Consider the following 14,916-nt stretch of genomic DNA (forward strand, 5'->3'; position numbering starts at 1 on the left):
AATTTAATTAATTAATTAATTGACTGATGGTGTTTCTATATCACCTAAGGTGGTATGCTAAAAAAATAATGAATTAAAAAGCAGCCTTTATCGCAACATTCAGAGGTATGCTTTTTGCAAAGAGAATATTTAAGAAGCAGACAGCTGACTCTGTATTTCAGGAACTTAAGCTAAGGACCAGCAAACTCATAACGTGAATGTAAACAGGAACTGCCGAAGTATCCGCCAGAGGCCATAAGTTGAAGGGTGCCTTCACTATGCCTATAAACATCTTCAAAGGGACTCAAACCACCAAAACCCCGAACGTCTGGCTTAGGATAAGATAACATGCCAGAGCTCTGAAAGAACACTTTTATCTCAATACAATGCAAAACAACACAGTACAATGCAAAACTGAATACAACTCCACATAAATTCTTCAGCAAGTTTCACATATTCCATTTCACTTTGTCAGTAAAGACATCATTGCCTTTTTATTCTATTCTATCAGATAACGCAATAGCATGCATAATCCTAGCAACACCTACTTCTCTACTCAGCAGTGCCTTACCTTTCTTATTACTCATAGTATAATGCAGGTGACACAGCAGTGTCTGTGTGTGGTGGGGGGATACCCATGTGAAGCTATAAAATATTTTCATTTCTAAGTAAATTAAAAGCCTTTATAGACTGCATTATGAGCCTAGTCTTCATACAGGAGCATGTACTGCCCCCACCTTTCTCCTTCTTTGACGCAGTCATCAGGCATTCAGAAGCTTTCACTTCCATTTTTGATTAACCGTGGCTTGTTGTGTCATCTAACAAAAAAACTGTGGATAATCTTAACTATAATTTGTTTGAAATAAACAACCTCAAAACATGGTTTCTAAAGTTGGCTTGTTTCAAGAAGCCATAGTTAAGTTTAACCACAGTTTAGAGTTCAAATGACACACTAAACTGTGTTTAATCTAAAGTGGAAGTTTTCAGTTTCCTCCTCATGACTACACTGGAGGAGAGCAGAAAGGGGTGAGCCTATGAGGCTGCGGGGAGGCTATATTTATTCCTGTCACAATAAATCATGGTGTATCCAAAATCAGCCAGCATCTGACAATGGTATTAGAGCAGACCGATACAAGATTGCCTCATCTATTTTGCCTACTTTATTTTTCTGAGACTTATGGCACAATTCTATACATGTTTAGATAGAAAAAACCCTGTAACTCCCAGCATGCCCCAGTCAGTACTTTTTCTGTCTAAGCTTGCATTGGATTGTGGCCTTAGAGGATTAATTTGTACTGTATAGTAGGCACAAGGGCTCCAATTGGGACCCTAGCATGGGGATAGTACAGCTTTACAGTCTGCTCCCCCATAAGGGCTTAATCCAGATCAGGTCCCCCACACCTACAATTTCTATTGCAAAATAGTAATCCATAAAGCAAATGGATTTAAACTAAAATTTAATATTTGCATTGGCCCTAAAATCAAGGTAATTGTTCTATCACAAATTTCTAAATGGCCAGGTGTCGTTCTCATTCTTACCAATATTAGGGTGCTTCAAAAGGCGACAGATTCTAGCTTCTCTTTCCAATTTCTGGTGATCTGCAAGAAAAAAAGATTAATAATTTTAGCAAAAATAACCACTTTTGGTTGTCTTTGACTTGATATGAGAAAAAACAAAGCAGAAAGTGATACAATTTGAAAGATGGTCTTAAAGGGCCTTTGCATAACTGAAAAGATTATAACTCTGCTGTCAGAGTTAATGTGCCATCCTAACTTAGAAGGATTTAATGAAATCTCAATTCATTAGTTGTGTTTCAGGGTTGCAGGTTCTAAACTAATTTCTAAATTAACTGAGAGCTGGTACAGTGTAGTGCTTAAGAGTGTGAGCTGGGATATTTTCCATTTCAAATCTAGCCTCAGTTGTGAATTTTCTATGTGGGCTTTGAGAAGAAACACATGGTTTGACTACCAAGGGTGGTACCTCAGGCTTACACAGTCTCTCCTTCCCCTCCCTTCTCTCCTTATGCACTTTGATTCTCTCCCCACTTCTTTGCTCACAATAACTGCAGTCTGCTGTTATCTCTAATGTGAGGCTCATCTGTAAATGAGGAGGCCTACTGAATGTGCATAGGGTTTCCTCATGATAGGGAACCCCTTTACAGAACCCCACCACCCGAGAGCTTCGGCTATTGGGCGGTATAAAAATGTAATAAATAAATAAATAAATAAATAAATAAATAAAACATAGAACATGTAGGCCCAGGGATGATAGAGGCCATATGGATCTTTCCCCACACAACCTTAATGGTGTGCAGGGGATAACATCCAAATAGGGCTTATGGTTTACATAGTTTGCCCAATTTTGATATCACAGAAAACTAATTATTGTGAACTGGAAAGTGTGAACTGGAGCAGGGGAGGGTGGGAGGTAGGGAGCACACAAACCCAAGACCAAACCCAGATAGCCAAACCATGATATAGCCATGACATCTGAACCAGGATTCTCTTCCTAAGCCAACCTCCCTCAACCTGATGGTCTCCAGATGTTTTGGACCAACTTCTATTAGCCCCAGGCAACCTGACCAATGATCAGGGATGCTGGGAGTTGTAGGGTTCATCTACACCAAGCAGGATATTCCACTATGAAAGCGGAATATAAAAGGCAGGAGCCACACTACTGCTTTATAGTAGTAATACATCTACACCAAGCAGGATATAGCACTATGAAAGCAGTATATGGTATGTGTCAATGGGCCCCAACAGATGTCAGTGTATTTCAATACCGCTATAAATCAGTAGTGTGGCTCCTGCCTCTTATATACTGCTTTCATACCACTTTCATAGTGGAATATCTGCTTGGTGTAGATGAGCCCCATGTCTAAAACATCTGGAAAGTCCCAGGTTGGAGAAGGCTGACCAAACTATCACCCACAATATGGTATAATAATACTGACCTACTTTACAGGGATGTCATAAGGACTACCACAGTAATGTACATAATGCATTGCAGTCACTCTAAGTATTATTACTATTATTCTGTGCTCAAAGTGTGATAGTGCTAAAGAAGGAACATGGTTTCAAAATAGAAGGAAAAAAAGGAAGGGGGATGGTTAGGCCAGACTTACTTATGTTAATCTGAAAAGACAGAATCCCAGTTCACTTCAAACATCATTATTATTACCAATAGCTTGACTTCTGTGGATCCCTGAGCTGTTTATTTGGAATCAACCACCCTCGCTCCTGTGGCAATATGAAAATTCAGCCTAAATCAATTCCACCATATGTATGGCAATCTTTAAATAATTATGTTTAAGGGAGGTGGGGTGCATAACTGACTAGCAAATATTGGAGTTTTAACTTTTTATACCAATGCCACCTTGAGTGCTTGTACACTGTATTGTTTTCTAACAACCATGATTATTTGTCTGAATTAGTCCAGCACCTCCTGGCTCCCATCCAACTATCTTTCAGTGGTTCTTTGTTTGCAGTAGAGTACACACCACCTCCCAATGTGCCTAGAGACATAACATCCCAGGGGAGGAGAAAGTTAGAAAAACACTCATTACCTCAAAATGTTTAACAATTTTTTAAAGGGTCAAGGTGTATTAAAAGCTATTATCAAAAGTTTCTGAATGTCATCTAGACTAGAAACGGCCTATGAGTGTTTTGTTAAAAATGTTTTGTTAAAAAAAAAGTACATAAATCCTTTGAGGAGGGGAAAAACCCCTTGAAGTCAGGCTGCAAGCCAACATGGGCTCCTGAAATTGAGCCAGCTTGGAGCACAACCAAGCTGAGTATATTATAACTAGCAAAACAAAGGCCTCAAAGAGTGCCGCAATTACTACTGATGGAGCGAATAATTTACAAGTGAATTATTTTCTGAACTTTAGCCTAATTTTCTGCTTGTCTGAGAATAGCTCATGATTTCCTCTGAGTCATCTGCTATTAAGCAATCATTCAGTTTTCAGTAGAAACCGAGGAAGCCTCATACCTTGCATAAGGCATTTGGTCGGCCACAGCAGCACACAGTGACTGGTACTTTAGCTTAAATTTTCACAGGAATGCAAGCCAGGAATGCAAATGAGATGGTATCTCTGCTACCTCTACAACTATTCGGTACAGTCAAAATTCTGGAAACCTGGGGTCCACATAGGTGTATGCTAACGTTTTAGGGCCAAACTGTATTACATGGAATCTTGTGGTTTGTTTCTGCATGTTTTCATTTTCTTTTAAAGCAAGATCAGTCAAGACAGGCTGTAGGTTCAAGAGTAGAACCACAGAAGCTGCTTAACCCTCTTCCCTTCCCTTCATTTTTCATCTCAAAATGTCCTCCATGCTTCTTTCTCCTGCTTGCCCTTCTTGAACATGGACTTGCAACCTCCTCAGGCTGCTTTTTTGAAGAAGAAGAAGAAGAAGAAGAAGAAGAAGAAGAAGAAGAAGAAGAAGAAGAAGAAGAAGAAGAAGAAGAAGAATCACATTTCTCCTTGAAATGTTATTTTGCCCTTCCAGGGCTAGGAATAACATTTCTTTCAAGGTCCACTTGTAGCTGGATACCTTCAGATCACACATTTAGTTGAGCATCAGCAGAGCAGATAGCCTGGATTTACACATTCACTCACTAGTGTACAAATCCTTAGGGCAAGTGGTTTAGAGCACAACTGTATGCAGAAAAAAACTCCTACAACTCACAGCATGCCCTAGCTAGCCATCCTGACTGGAGCTTGCTGGGAGTTGCAGGATTATTTCTGTGTAATTGCACCGTTACGTAAGTTAAAACAAATTACCTTTATGATTCACCTGTGGTTGGTTATGACATTTTGTACCAAAGATGCATGATTGAATCTCCCCCCAACATCCACCCATACACGTGAAATATTATTTCCACACTTGTCAGGAAATAGCTTCTAGGTTCACTTTCTCCCTCATATGTTAGCTTTATGCATCTGCATTTTATGTAGGGAGAATTCAAACATTAAATCCTTCACCTCTAATGTGAAATTGTACCACCTAACTACAAATATATCATGTGGGGCTTGTGCTCATCTGTTTTAAATGTCTGAGTGGTCGCCCTATGTGGGAACCATCCTTTTTAAAATTTTATTTTGTAAAAGAAGTGTATCCCACCTTTCAAAGTTTCATCATGTGATGACAAGTCACAACACCAAAAGTATTTTTAAAGTCAAGAACCATGGTGTGTGTGTGTCTGTGCTTCACACAAGTACTCTGTTGGATCAGACCAAAGGTCTATCCAGTCCAGCGTCCTGTTTTCCACAGCGGCCAACAACTACATGCCTATGAGAAGCCCACAAGCAGGGTATGAGAGAAATCTTCACACAAAGAGCTTGCTATGTGAGGCAGCCATGACTGCATTGCCTTTTCAACTTGCTAACATTACACTGGGGGAAATGATCCAACAGGTAATATTCCAGTGATATAGTAAAAGATTTAAATGTGACACAAAATCACATTAAAATGAATTTAAATTCTATTTTAAACAGCTACGAATTGAACATACACCAAATGGTCTAACAACAGCTTGACCATTCCCCACCATCAAAAGCAAACCCAGAGAAAAATATCTTCTGCTGCTCCTGAAGTGGGCAAACATAGAGCTGGCATTTCTGTGAGCACAGAATTTCATAGTTGTGATGAGAATAGCTATCTACACACCCTTGCTGTGTAAACATGGCACCCTTGGTTGGATTGACAATTTGCAATGGAACACGGTGAAGGTAACAATAATTCTGCAAGATCTGAGATATTTTAGGAGCAAATAAATGAACTTACTCTCCAATTAATTGGCATTTTCAATGTCTATTTATTTGTATGTAAAAAAGCCCTGCTACCCTAATGAATAAATTACATATTACTCTGTAATATGTGTTGACATACTTTACAATCTAATAAAGCACCCTGATTTCTTGTAGACCCTGTAGCTGTCACTTTGTACTATAGAGTCAACAGGCTTATATAATACTGAGAAATAAATCCCTGCATTAAAAACAAAATTCACTCAGAGGCTAACTTACTTACACCAAAACAGTAATTTTATCTGATTTTGACAGGATAGAGATAAATGCCAAGTTTGATAAAATATTTTTTGATAATGATAAGAAAAATAAACCAAGGCAAGGGTGTGTGTGTGTGTGTGAAAAACCATCCTAGGTTCTTTTATTGCTTAGTAAGCAGATAATAAATAAATTAGCAAGTCAGAAAAGATGGGCCTATTTTTCTTATATCTTTTTAGTTAGAGAGCTCTACGTTGATTTAAAATTAATTTCATTCTATTATTTTTTAAAATACAAATATTATGTACGTTCTTAAAGTGTATGGCATCTCATACTGTTGTGCATGTTTCAGGTTTGCAGATTCCACAGGGTAGCCATAAGCATGGCACCCTGTGATGGGGGAGGAGAGAGGATGAAGAGAACAAAGTCTCTGAAATGGGCTGCAGAGTCTAATACCAAGAGATGGCAGCCAGGGCTTGCGCAGAGAGTTAATTAATTATGGGTTAAAGGATTCTGAGCAGACAGCATGATTATGATCTTCTTCTCTTACCTTCTGTGGTTTCATACTTTAGTACCAAATGGAGAAAGTTGTCTGGGATCTACTGCAGCTGCTTTTAAGTAAAGATGACATGGACTATTGCTTGGAAAACTGTAGGCACCCTTAGGTTATCAAAACCACTAAGCAGAAAGAGTATTACATAGTTAACAACAACACTGTTATCATTTTGGCACCAGGTCAAGACTTTTCCCTTCTCCCAGGCATTTAAGAGCATAAGTTGAGTTTTTTAACTGACCCCCTGGATAATTGGTATGTAGTCTGTTTTTATGCTTTTATGCTTTTAAATTTTGTATATTGGTTTTTAAATATTCAATGTTTTTAATCTTTGTAAACTGTCCAGAGAGCTTCAGCTATGGGCCGGTATATAAATGTAATTAATAATAATAGCAATCTGAATAATACTTTGGCTTATAATTGACTAGACATATTAAAGTATGTGCTAGATTTGAATATTGAGATTACTGTGAAAAACATTTCCATGTATATATCTTTGAGGCAAAACTACAAATACTTAAGACAAAAGTTGGTAAGTAAGAAGAGAGGAACAGGCAATAACATGGTCTGTTAGCAATAAACTTTTTTTTTCCTTGAAAGGTCTAAAACATCCACAATACAGCCAGCTTCCTTTTTCATTTTCATTGAGAATAATCTAATCCAGTCCATTCAAGCAGCAGCCACATTATACAATAAACAACTGGTTTTATTTAAAATGTGTAGGCTATCATCCAAAGATCACTTCAGGGATGCTCCAGTTTTCTCTTTTGGAGATGATGCCATTTCACAGAACAGCCATTTTTAGGTTTCAATTATTAGAGAATTCAAAAGCCGCTTGGTTATTCACACCACAGCATGCAGTTCTCAAGGCTTTCTGTCCAGGAAGCTGTACTGCCCAAATTTGTTTCAAATGAAAAGAATAGACCCCTTGATCCCAATCACCCAACCCTCTAAAAGTCCAGTTCTGGAGAACATTGGTTCCTTGAATTCTCACAAATGGCACACTTTCCCAAACTAAATGCTTTAGTAAACTTCACCTTCTCCTAGGGAAACATTTGAAATTGTCTTCATTTACTCCTTTCTCTGGGGAGGAGGGAGTGTTTGTGTCGAAAAAGTAAGGCACTGTTCTAATATATCAACTACTACTGACATTAAGAAAAAGAGTTTTCTTCTTCAGTAGAGACCAATCTTCCTAATGTTTTCCTGTTTCTAAGTACTTGTCAGGTAGCCATTATTGCTAGAACAACGTTCCCATAGCTATTGCAAAGGCATAATGGATGTTTGTATGCAATAATGGGATGCCACAACAAGAGCCAATTTTTTTTAATGGGCCATTGGATAAAACATCAACAGACCTCAAATTAGGGCACACAGACTGCCTCAAGTTATTTTTGTGCCTGGGCTACTCATAGGAGTTTCTATTCAACCAGCCTTTTCAAAAATAAGGGTAAGCAAAACATATTCAATTAATTTGAGCTGTTCTATGATAACTGAATATATACCGGAGTGGGGAGGGAGCACCTGTTGAGAACAGCTCTAATCATGCCCAATAATAGTCTTCACAATAATGTAGGAAGGAAGCCAGACTATAAAGTACATGGTCTTCGATGTCTTTATACTAATGCCCACAGTATGGGAAACAAAGAGAATAAACTTGAACTTTTAATACATGAAGGCAAATACGACTTGATATGTATAACTGAAACTTGATGGGATGATTTCCATGACTGGAATACAGCAATTGAAGGATATAACTTGTTCAAAAAGAACAGAACAGAAAGGGAGGCAGAGTCATATTATATCTTAAAAATACTTATCCCTGCACAGAAATACAGGAGGATCAGGCTGGGAGCCTCATTGAGAGCATCTGGATTAAAATAAATGGGGCAAGGAATAAAAGGAACATGGTAGTTGGAGTCTACTACTGACCACCCAATCAAGGAGAAGGCAAGGATGAAACTTTTGAAAAGCAAATCGCCAGTGTTTCAAGGAGATGTGATGTAGTAGTAATGGGGGATTTCAATTACCAATTCTGCCAAATGTGGTCCCTTCAAGAAATTCCTGACATATGTCGCTGATATCTTTCTCCTACAGAAAGTGGAGGAAGGAACTAGAGGATTGGCTATCCTTGACTTGATTCTGACCAACAGAATGGATAAAGTGTCAGTTACAGGAACTCTGTGGGAAAGTGAACACGTCATACTTGAGTTATTGATTTTAAAGGCAGCAAAAGCTGAGTGTAGCCATACACAAGCTCTGGATTTTAGGAAAGCCTATTTTAATTAACTCAGAACAATGATAAGTAAGGTCCCATGGCAGGTGATCCTAATGAGAATGAAAGTCCAAGATGGGTGGGAGTTTCTAAAAAAATGGAAATTTTAAAAGCACAAATACAAACAATTCCAACAAGGAAAAAATGTAGAAGACAACAGAAGAAGCCAATGTGGCTTCACAAAAATCTCAGGGATGGCATGAAAACCAAAAGGAGGACACATATAGGATGTGGTGGGAATCTGTAAGAATTCCCCCTCTATTTGGCACTGGTTAGACCTCATCTTGAGTACTGCATCCAGTTCTGCGCATCACACTTCAAGAAGGATGCAGACAAGTTCAGAGAAGGGCAAGAAGGATGATCAAGGGTCTGGGAACAAAGCCCTATGAGGAGAGACTGAAAGAACTGGGCATGTTTAGCCTTCAGACTGAGGGGAGACATGTTAGCACACTTCAAATACTTGAAAGGTTGTCACAGGGCCAGGATCTCTTCTCAATCATCCCAGAGTGCAGGACATAGAACAATGGGCTCAAGTTACAGGAAGCCAGATTCTGGCTGGACATCAGAAAAAAAATCCTGACTGTTAGAGATGTACAACAATGGAACCAATTAGCTAGGGAAGTCATGGGCTCTCCCACACTAGAGGCCTTCAAGAGGCAGCTGGACAACCATCTGTCAGGGATGCTTTAGGGCGGATTCCTGCATTGAGCAGGGGGTTGGACTCAATGGCCTTATAGGCCCTTTCCAGCTCAACTATTCTATGATTCTAAGACTTTAACTTTTCAGGCATTAATGGCAGGCATTTTGAACTTTGCACTCATTTCCCAAACATTCCCAAAACATGATTGAAAACAAAAGATTGCATTTATCAACCACTAAGTGCTTTCTTAGGGCTCTTTCCCTTTTGATTATCAGTAGCTCCCACAAGAACTAATTAGATAGAACCTGTATTGAACTAAAGAATTTTAGGATAGGAAGTGATAAATGTTTCATATTTTTACATCATGTCCAGTGCATAAAGGGCTTAATAATCCTGGTCATGTCCATTTTTATCACTGCCTTGAAGCAAGTCACTGATGTTATTCCAATTTAATTACAGGAAACTAAGGCAGATAGAACATAAGAAACACCATGCTGGATCAGACTGAAGGTTCATCTAGTTCTGGATTCTGTTCAAACAGTGGCCAACCAGTTGTTGATTAGGAACTTACAAGCAGGACATGAGTACAATACCACCCTCCCACCCATGTTCCCCAGCAACCGGTGTGCATAGGCTTACTGTCTCTGATACTGGAGGTAGCACATAGCTATTAGGACTAGTAGCCATTGATAGCCTTCTCCTTCAGGAATGTATCTAACTGAGGCTCAAAGACATCCATTCTGTCATACTCAAGAACTGATGTAAAATCAGTTTACAGGTTAAATATCAAAGTCCATGTATGATCAAGAGTTTGTAAATTGGAGCAGTAATCATCAAGAGCTTAAGAACTGAGAATCTAAAATTATGAAAAATCACCAAGGCACAAGCAGAATTCACTCGCATGTCATTTATGCTTTAGAAGCATGATGGGCAACAGCCAGTCAATAGGCCACATTTGGCACACCAGAGGATTTTGTATCCCCCCCCCCCATAAGTTCTCCTGCGATGCTGGGGAGAACAACCAAGGGAAGGGAATGTCCCAATGCAGCTTTTGTTCACAATTTTGATCATTTTTCCACTCTCATTTCCAATGCCAGACACATCTTTCACCATAGAAATGGAGGAATTGAGCGACACGCCACCCCATCCATAGAGTGTAACAGCCAATGGCAATTTCAGTGCTTTTAATCTTTCTTTCTTTCTTTCTTTCATTTGGATCTCAAAGTCATTACTTCTCCAAACGAATAGAGATCAGGGGACAGTACTGCAAAGGCTGCAAGTAGAAAGACTGACTTCTCAAGTTCTTTCTTGATACCCATTGCTTTTGAGCCAATTTCTAGAGGATAGCCATATTATACTCTGTAGTAGCAGAAATAACAATGCTCTTTGATGCTCTGAATAATAGGGAATAATAGACACACAAGAGGGGAGCAAGAGGATGCTCTAGCTTTGCCCACCTCCCCGCATTTAACTTCATAGAATCATAGAATAGCAGAGTTGGAAGGGGCCTACAAGGCCTCGTTGTCTTGACTTTCTCTCTAATAACTCTGCTCTGGATCCCTTTCAATCTGGCTTCCGTCCTTTGCATTCCACTGAAACAGCCCTTACCAAGATCACCAATGATCTTCTTACTGCCAAGTCTAAAGGCCATTATTCTGTTCTTATTCTCCTTGATCTAACCGCAGCCTTTGACACGGTTGATCACGATCTTCTCTTAGATTCCCTCCACGACCTTGGACTCTGTGGCTCTGTCTATAACTGGTTCGCCTCCTATCTAGAGGGTCGCTCTTTCAGCGTGTCGGCTAACGGCAGCTCGTCCTCCTCTTTTCCCCTTTCAGTTGGGGTTCCGCAAGGCTCGGTGCTTGGCCCGTTGTTGTTCTCTCTATACATGCTGCCCTTGGGCAAGCTCATTCAATCTCACGGCCTCCAATATCACCTGTATGCCGATGATACACAATTATATCTTTCATCTCCGGAACTTTCTCCAGATGTTCACGATCGTATCTCGGCATGTCTTTCAGATATCTCAGCCTGGCTGCTTCATCGTCGTTTGAAACTTAACATGGCAAAGACTGAACTGCTAGTTTTTCCTCCTAAACCTTCTCCTCACCTCTCATTCTCCCTTACTGTCAACGATGTCACGCTTACTCCGGTCAAGGAAGCTCGTAGTCTTGGCTTTATATTTGACTCCTCGCTCTCCTTTACTCCTCACATCGAGGCAGTAGCTAAATCCTGTCGTTTCTTCCTGTATAATATTGCCAGGATTCGACCATTTTTGTCTGTCTCTTCTGCCAAGACTCTCGTTCACGCACTGGTTATCTCTCGGTTGGACTACTGCAACCTTCTTCTCTCTGGCCTTCCTTCGTCTCACATCAGTCCGCTGGTCTCTGTCCACCACTCTGCCGCTAAAATCATCTTCTTGGCCCGCCGCTCTGACCATGTCACTCCACTTCTGAAATCTCTTCATTGGCTTCCAATTCACTTCAGAATCCAATATAAACTTCTCCTACTGACCTTCAAAGCTCTTCACTGCCTAGCTCCTGCCTATCTCTCCTCTCTCATCTCACACTATCACCCCGCTCGGGCTCTCCGCTCCTCCGATGCCATGCTTCTCGCCTGCCCAAGGACCTCCACTTCCCTTACTCGGCTTCGTCCTTTTTCTTCTGCTGCCCCTTACGCCTGGAACGCTCTTCCAGAACACTTGAGAACTACAAACTCAATCACTGCTTTTAAGACTCAGCTCAAAACTTTTCTTTTCCCTATAGCCTTCAAATATTGAGTTTGTTCTGACTTTACACTGTTGGTTTTGCCCTACCCTGTGCCTGTTTACACTTCCCTGTGCCTGTTTGCATTCTCCTTCCCTCTTTATTGTTTACTACAACTTATTAGATTGTAAGCCTATGCGGCAGGGTCTTGCTATTTACTGTGTTATCTGTACAGCACCATGTACATTGATGGTGCTATATAAATAAATAATAATAATAATAATAACAACCCTGCTCAATGCAGGAATCCACCCTAAAGCATCCCCGACAGATGCTTGCCCAGTTGCCTCTTGAAGGCCTCTAGTGTGGGAGAGCCCACAACCTCCCTAGGTAACTGATTCCATTGTCGCCCTGCTCTAACAGTCAGGAGGTTTTTCCTGATGTCCAGCTGGAATCTGGCTTCCTTTAACTTGAGTCCATTCTTCCGTGTCCTGCACTCTGGGAGGATCGAGAAGAGATCCTGGCCCTCCTATGTGTGACAACCTTTGAAGTATTTGAAGAGTGCTATCATGTCTCCCCTCAATCTTCTCTTCTCCAGGCTAAACATGCCCAGTTCTTTCAGTCTCTCTTCATAGGGCTTTGGAAGCTATACTTCTATTAATGCAGCCCAAAATAGCATTTGCCTTTCTTGCAGCCATATCACACTGTTGGCTCATATTCAGCTTGCAATCTACATGTTGATTGCATCCCTCTACATTGTATCCCTCTACATGTACATCCCTCTACATGTTGAGGATGAACTTGTAAATCGGTGAGCCTTTTGAATCCATGTAGGTTCCCCGTGTGATTTCCAAGGTTCTAAGGGCAAAACTAAATAGTTGGGAAAGCACATATAGTGGAGCTACTAGTGCTGGCTTTCCCTGTAAGCATATTCAGTTGCAATTCAGATTGGGACTGTGGCACTCCAAGAGGGAAGGTTTAAAGCTTTTGCACCACCCCGTTTTTTTATGAAATTCTATTTCCCACCCTGCCACGTATGGGAGTATTAAAAAACAAGAAAAATCTCCATTGGATTTTAAACCTCTGCAAGGGGGATGGAATTTCATGAAAAAACAAGATCAGAGGTTTAAGCCCCCCATCTCGGAGCAACATGGTCCTGATACAAATCAGGGCTGTGTACACTTACAGGAGAGTAGGAACAGCTAGCATGGATAGCTCAATTATGTTTTACCAAACGTTTAGTTTGGCTCTAAATTGTGTAGAGGGCCTACACAGGTAGAAAAGGCTTTCTGCTCGAGACATTTACCCTCAACAAATGTAGGGTGATGAAGACAGTGATGGGTAACAGAGCTAGCATGCTAGCCCTTGCTCTCCCTCATTATATGTTCTTTGTTCCCTAAAGTAGAATGTCTGACTAAGACTCTGACCTATGAACTAGTATCTGACTAATAATACCACTGTTGTAATCAGCCATAAAAAGCTTCACTATTCTAGATTCATATCACTTTTACCTGCCTTGTCCTTTTGCCTTATGATAGTTTTAATTACAGTTTCCAGATTATGCATATTCACACTCCAAGGAAGATTCAAATTCCAGTTCACAAAACACTAATGCAATTTCCAGTTCCAGAAATAACATCTGAGCAAAAAGATGGTTCTCAGTGACATTGATTCTAAAAATAGCTGTTGCACAGATGAAAACGTGAGGCCAGCGTTCCCAATTACTCCCTCCAGCAGATTTTTAAAATTATGTAGTTTTGCTCAGCATGTATTATAGCCAAGGGATTCTTTATAGATTTTAACTTCATTGACTGGTACTATTTGCTAGAGCATGGCTCATTTCACTTTAGAAACTACTCTGTTACTTTAAAGCCAAAAACTTTTTAGAAGGATGAGATTCCCCCAGTGGCAACTGAGTCCCACGACTACCAGTTTATACATTATAAAGGGGAAATGATTGTGGAAAAAAGCTAAAACCTGTAGGGAATAGCAGAAGATAAACACCAAAAAAGAGAAACCCTTTGAAGTCATGCATCTTAGCAGGAAAACTCTATTTCCTTATCCCAGTTGTATACTGGCTAGCTGCATGGTTATTGGGAGAACACTTATGATTACTTATATATTCTAGACTTAAACATTGGAATCCAAACAATATTGCAGGGCTGAATCCTAGCTCAAAATAAAATCTCTCTTTAGGAGAAAATGTACAGGTGATATCTTTCTCATACATACACATAGAGGGGAGGATATCCTAGTAAAAGAGTTTTTTAGTACATTTAATGAACACTAGATTATTTTTAAAAGGGCCCTCCCCTGCACACAAACAAAAATTTATTACAATAACAATCTATTTATAAAAGCTACAAGATACCCAGCAACTAATCCTTAGAAGCTTCTTCTCATCAGTTTTATCTACAATAAGACTACGTAAGAGAGTAGCTGGAGCACCTATTTGCAGGGCACCATTGCAATAGGCCCTGATGGTTGCTAGAATAATGCAAAGTGCCCTCCACCTCGCTTTGTATTAGGTCTACGTACCATATTTAATTTGGAACTGGAAGTATAGATAGCTAGTTCCAACTTCACCACTACCTTAGAGTTGGATGGTGGTCAGTGGTAAAGGGGTGGACCTAAATCCCAGATTTGTCTTATTTATTTATTTATTACATTTATATCCTGCTTTTTTTCCTCCAAGGAACCCAAGGAAGCACACACTGGCTCTTGATCACTGGAATAGAGAGATGGAGTCAGTGTCACTG

The 14,916-nt window shown here is 40.0% G+C and overlaps 1 protein-coding gene across 7 annotated transcripts in view; it reads right to left on the reverse strand.

The window, feature by feature from the left end:
- Positions 1 to 14,916, reverse strand: part of CAMK2D (calcium/calmodulin dependent protein kinase II delta) — a 161,178-nt gene that overhangs the window by 97,172 nt on the left and 49,090 nt on the right. For all 7 annotated transcript variants that reach the window (XM_063136289.1, XM_063136282.1, XM_063136283.1 and 4 more), the window contains exon 3: positions 1,519 to 1,578. In XM_063136289.1, coding sequence (XP_062992359.1) covers positions 1,519 to 1,578 — 60 coding nt within the window. The remainder of the gene's footprint in view (positions 1 to 1,518; positions 1,579 to 14,916) is intronic.

Source organism: Elgaria multicarinata, chromosome 10 (assembly GCF_023053635.1).
Source record: "Elgaria multicarinata webbii isolate HBS135686 ecotype San Diego chromosome 10, rElgMul1.1.pri, whole genome shotgun sequence".
Lineage (NCBI taxonomy): Eukaryota > Metazoa > Chordata > Lepidosauria > Squamata > Anguidae > Elgaria > Elgaria multicarinata.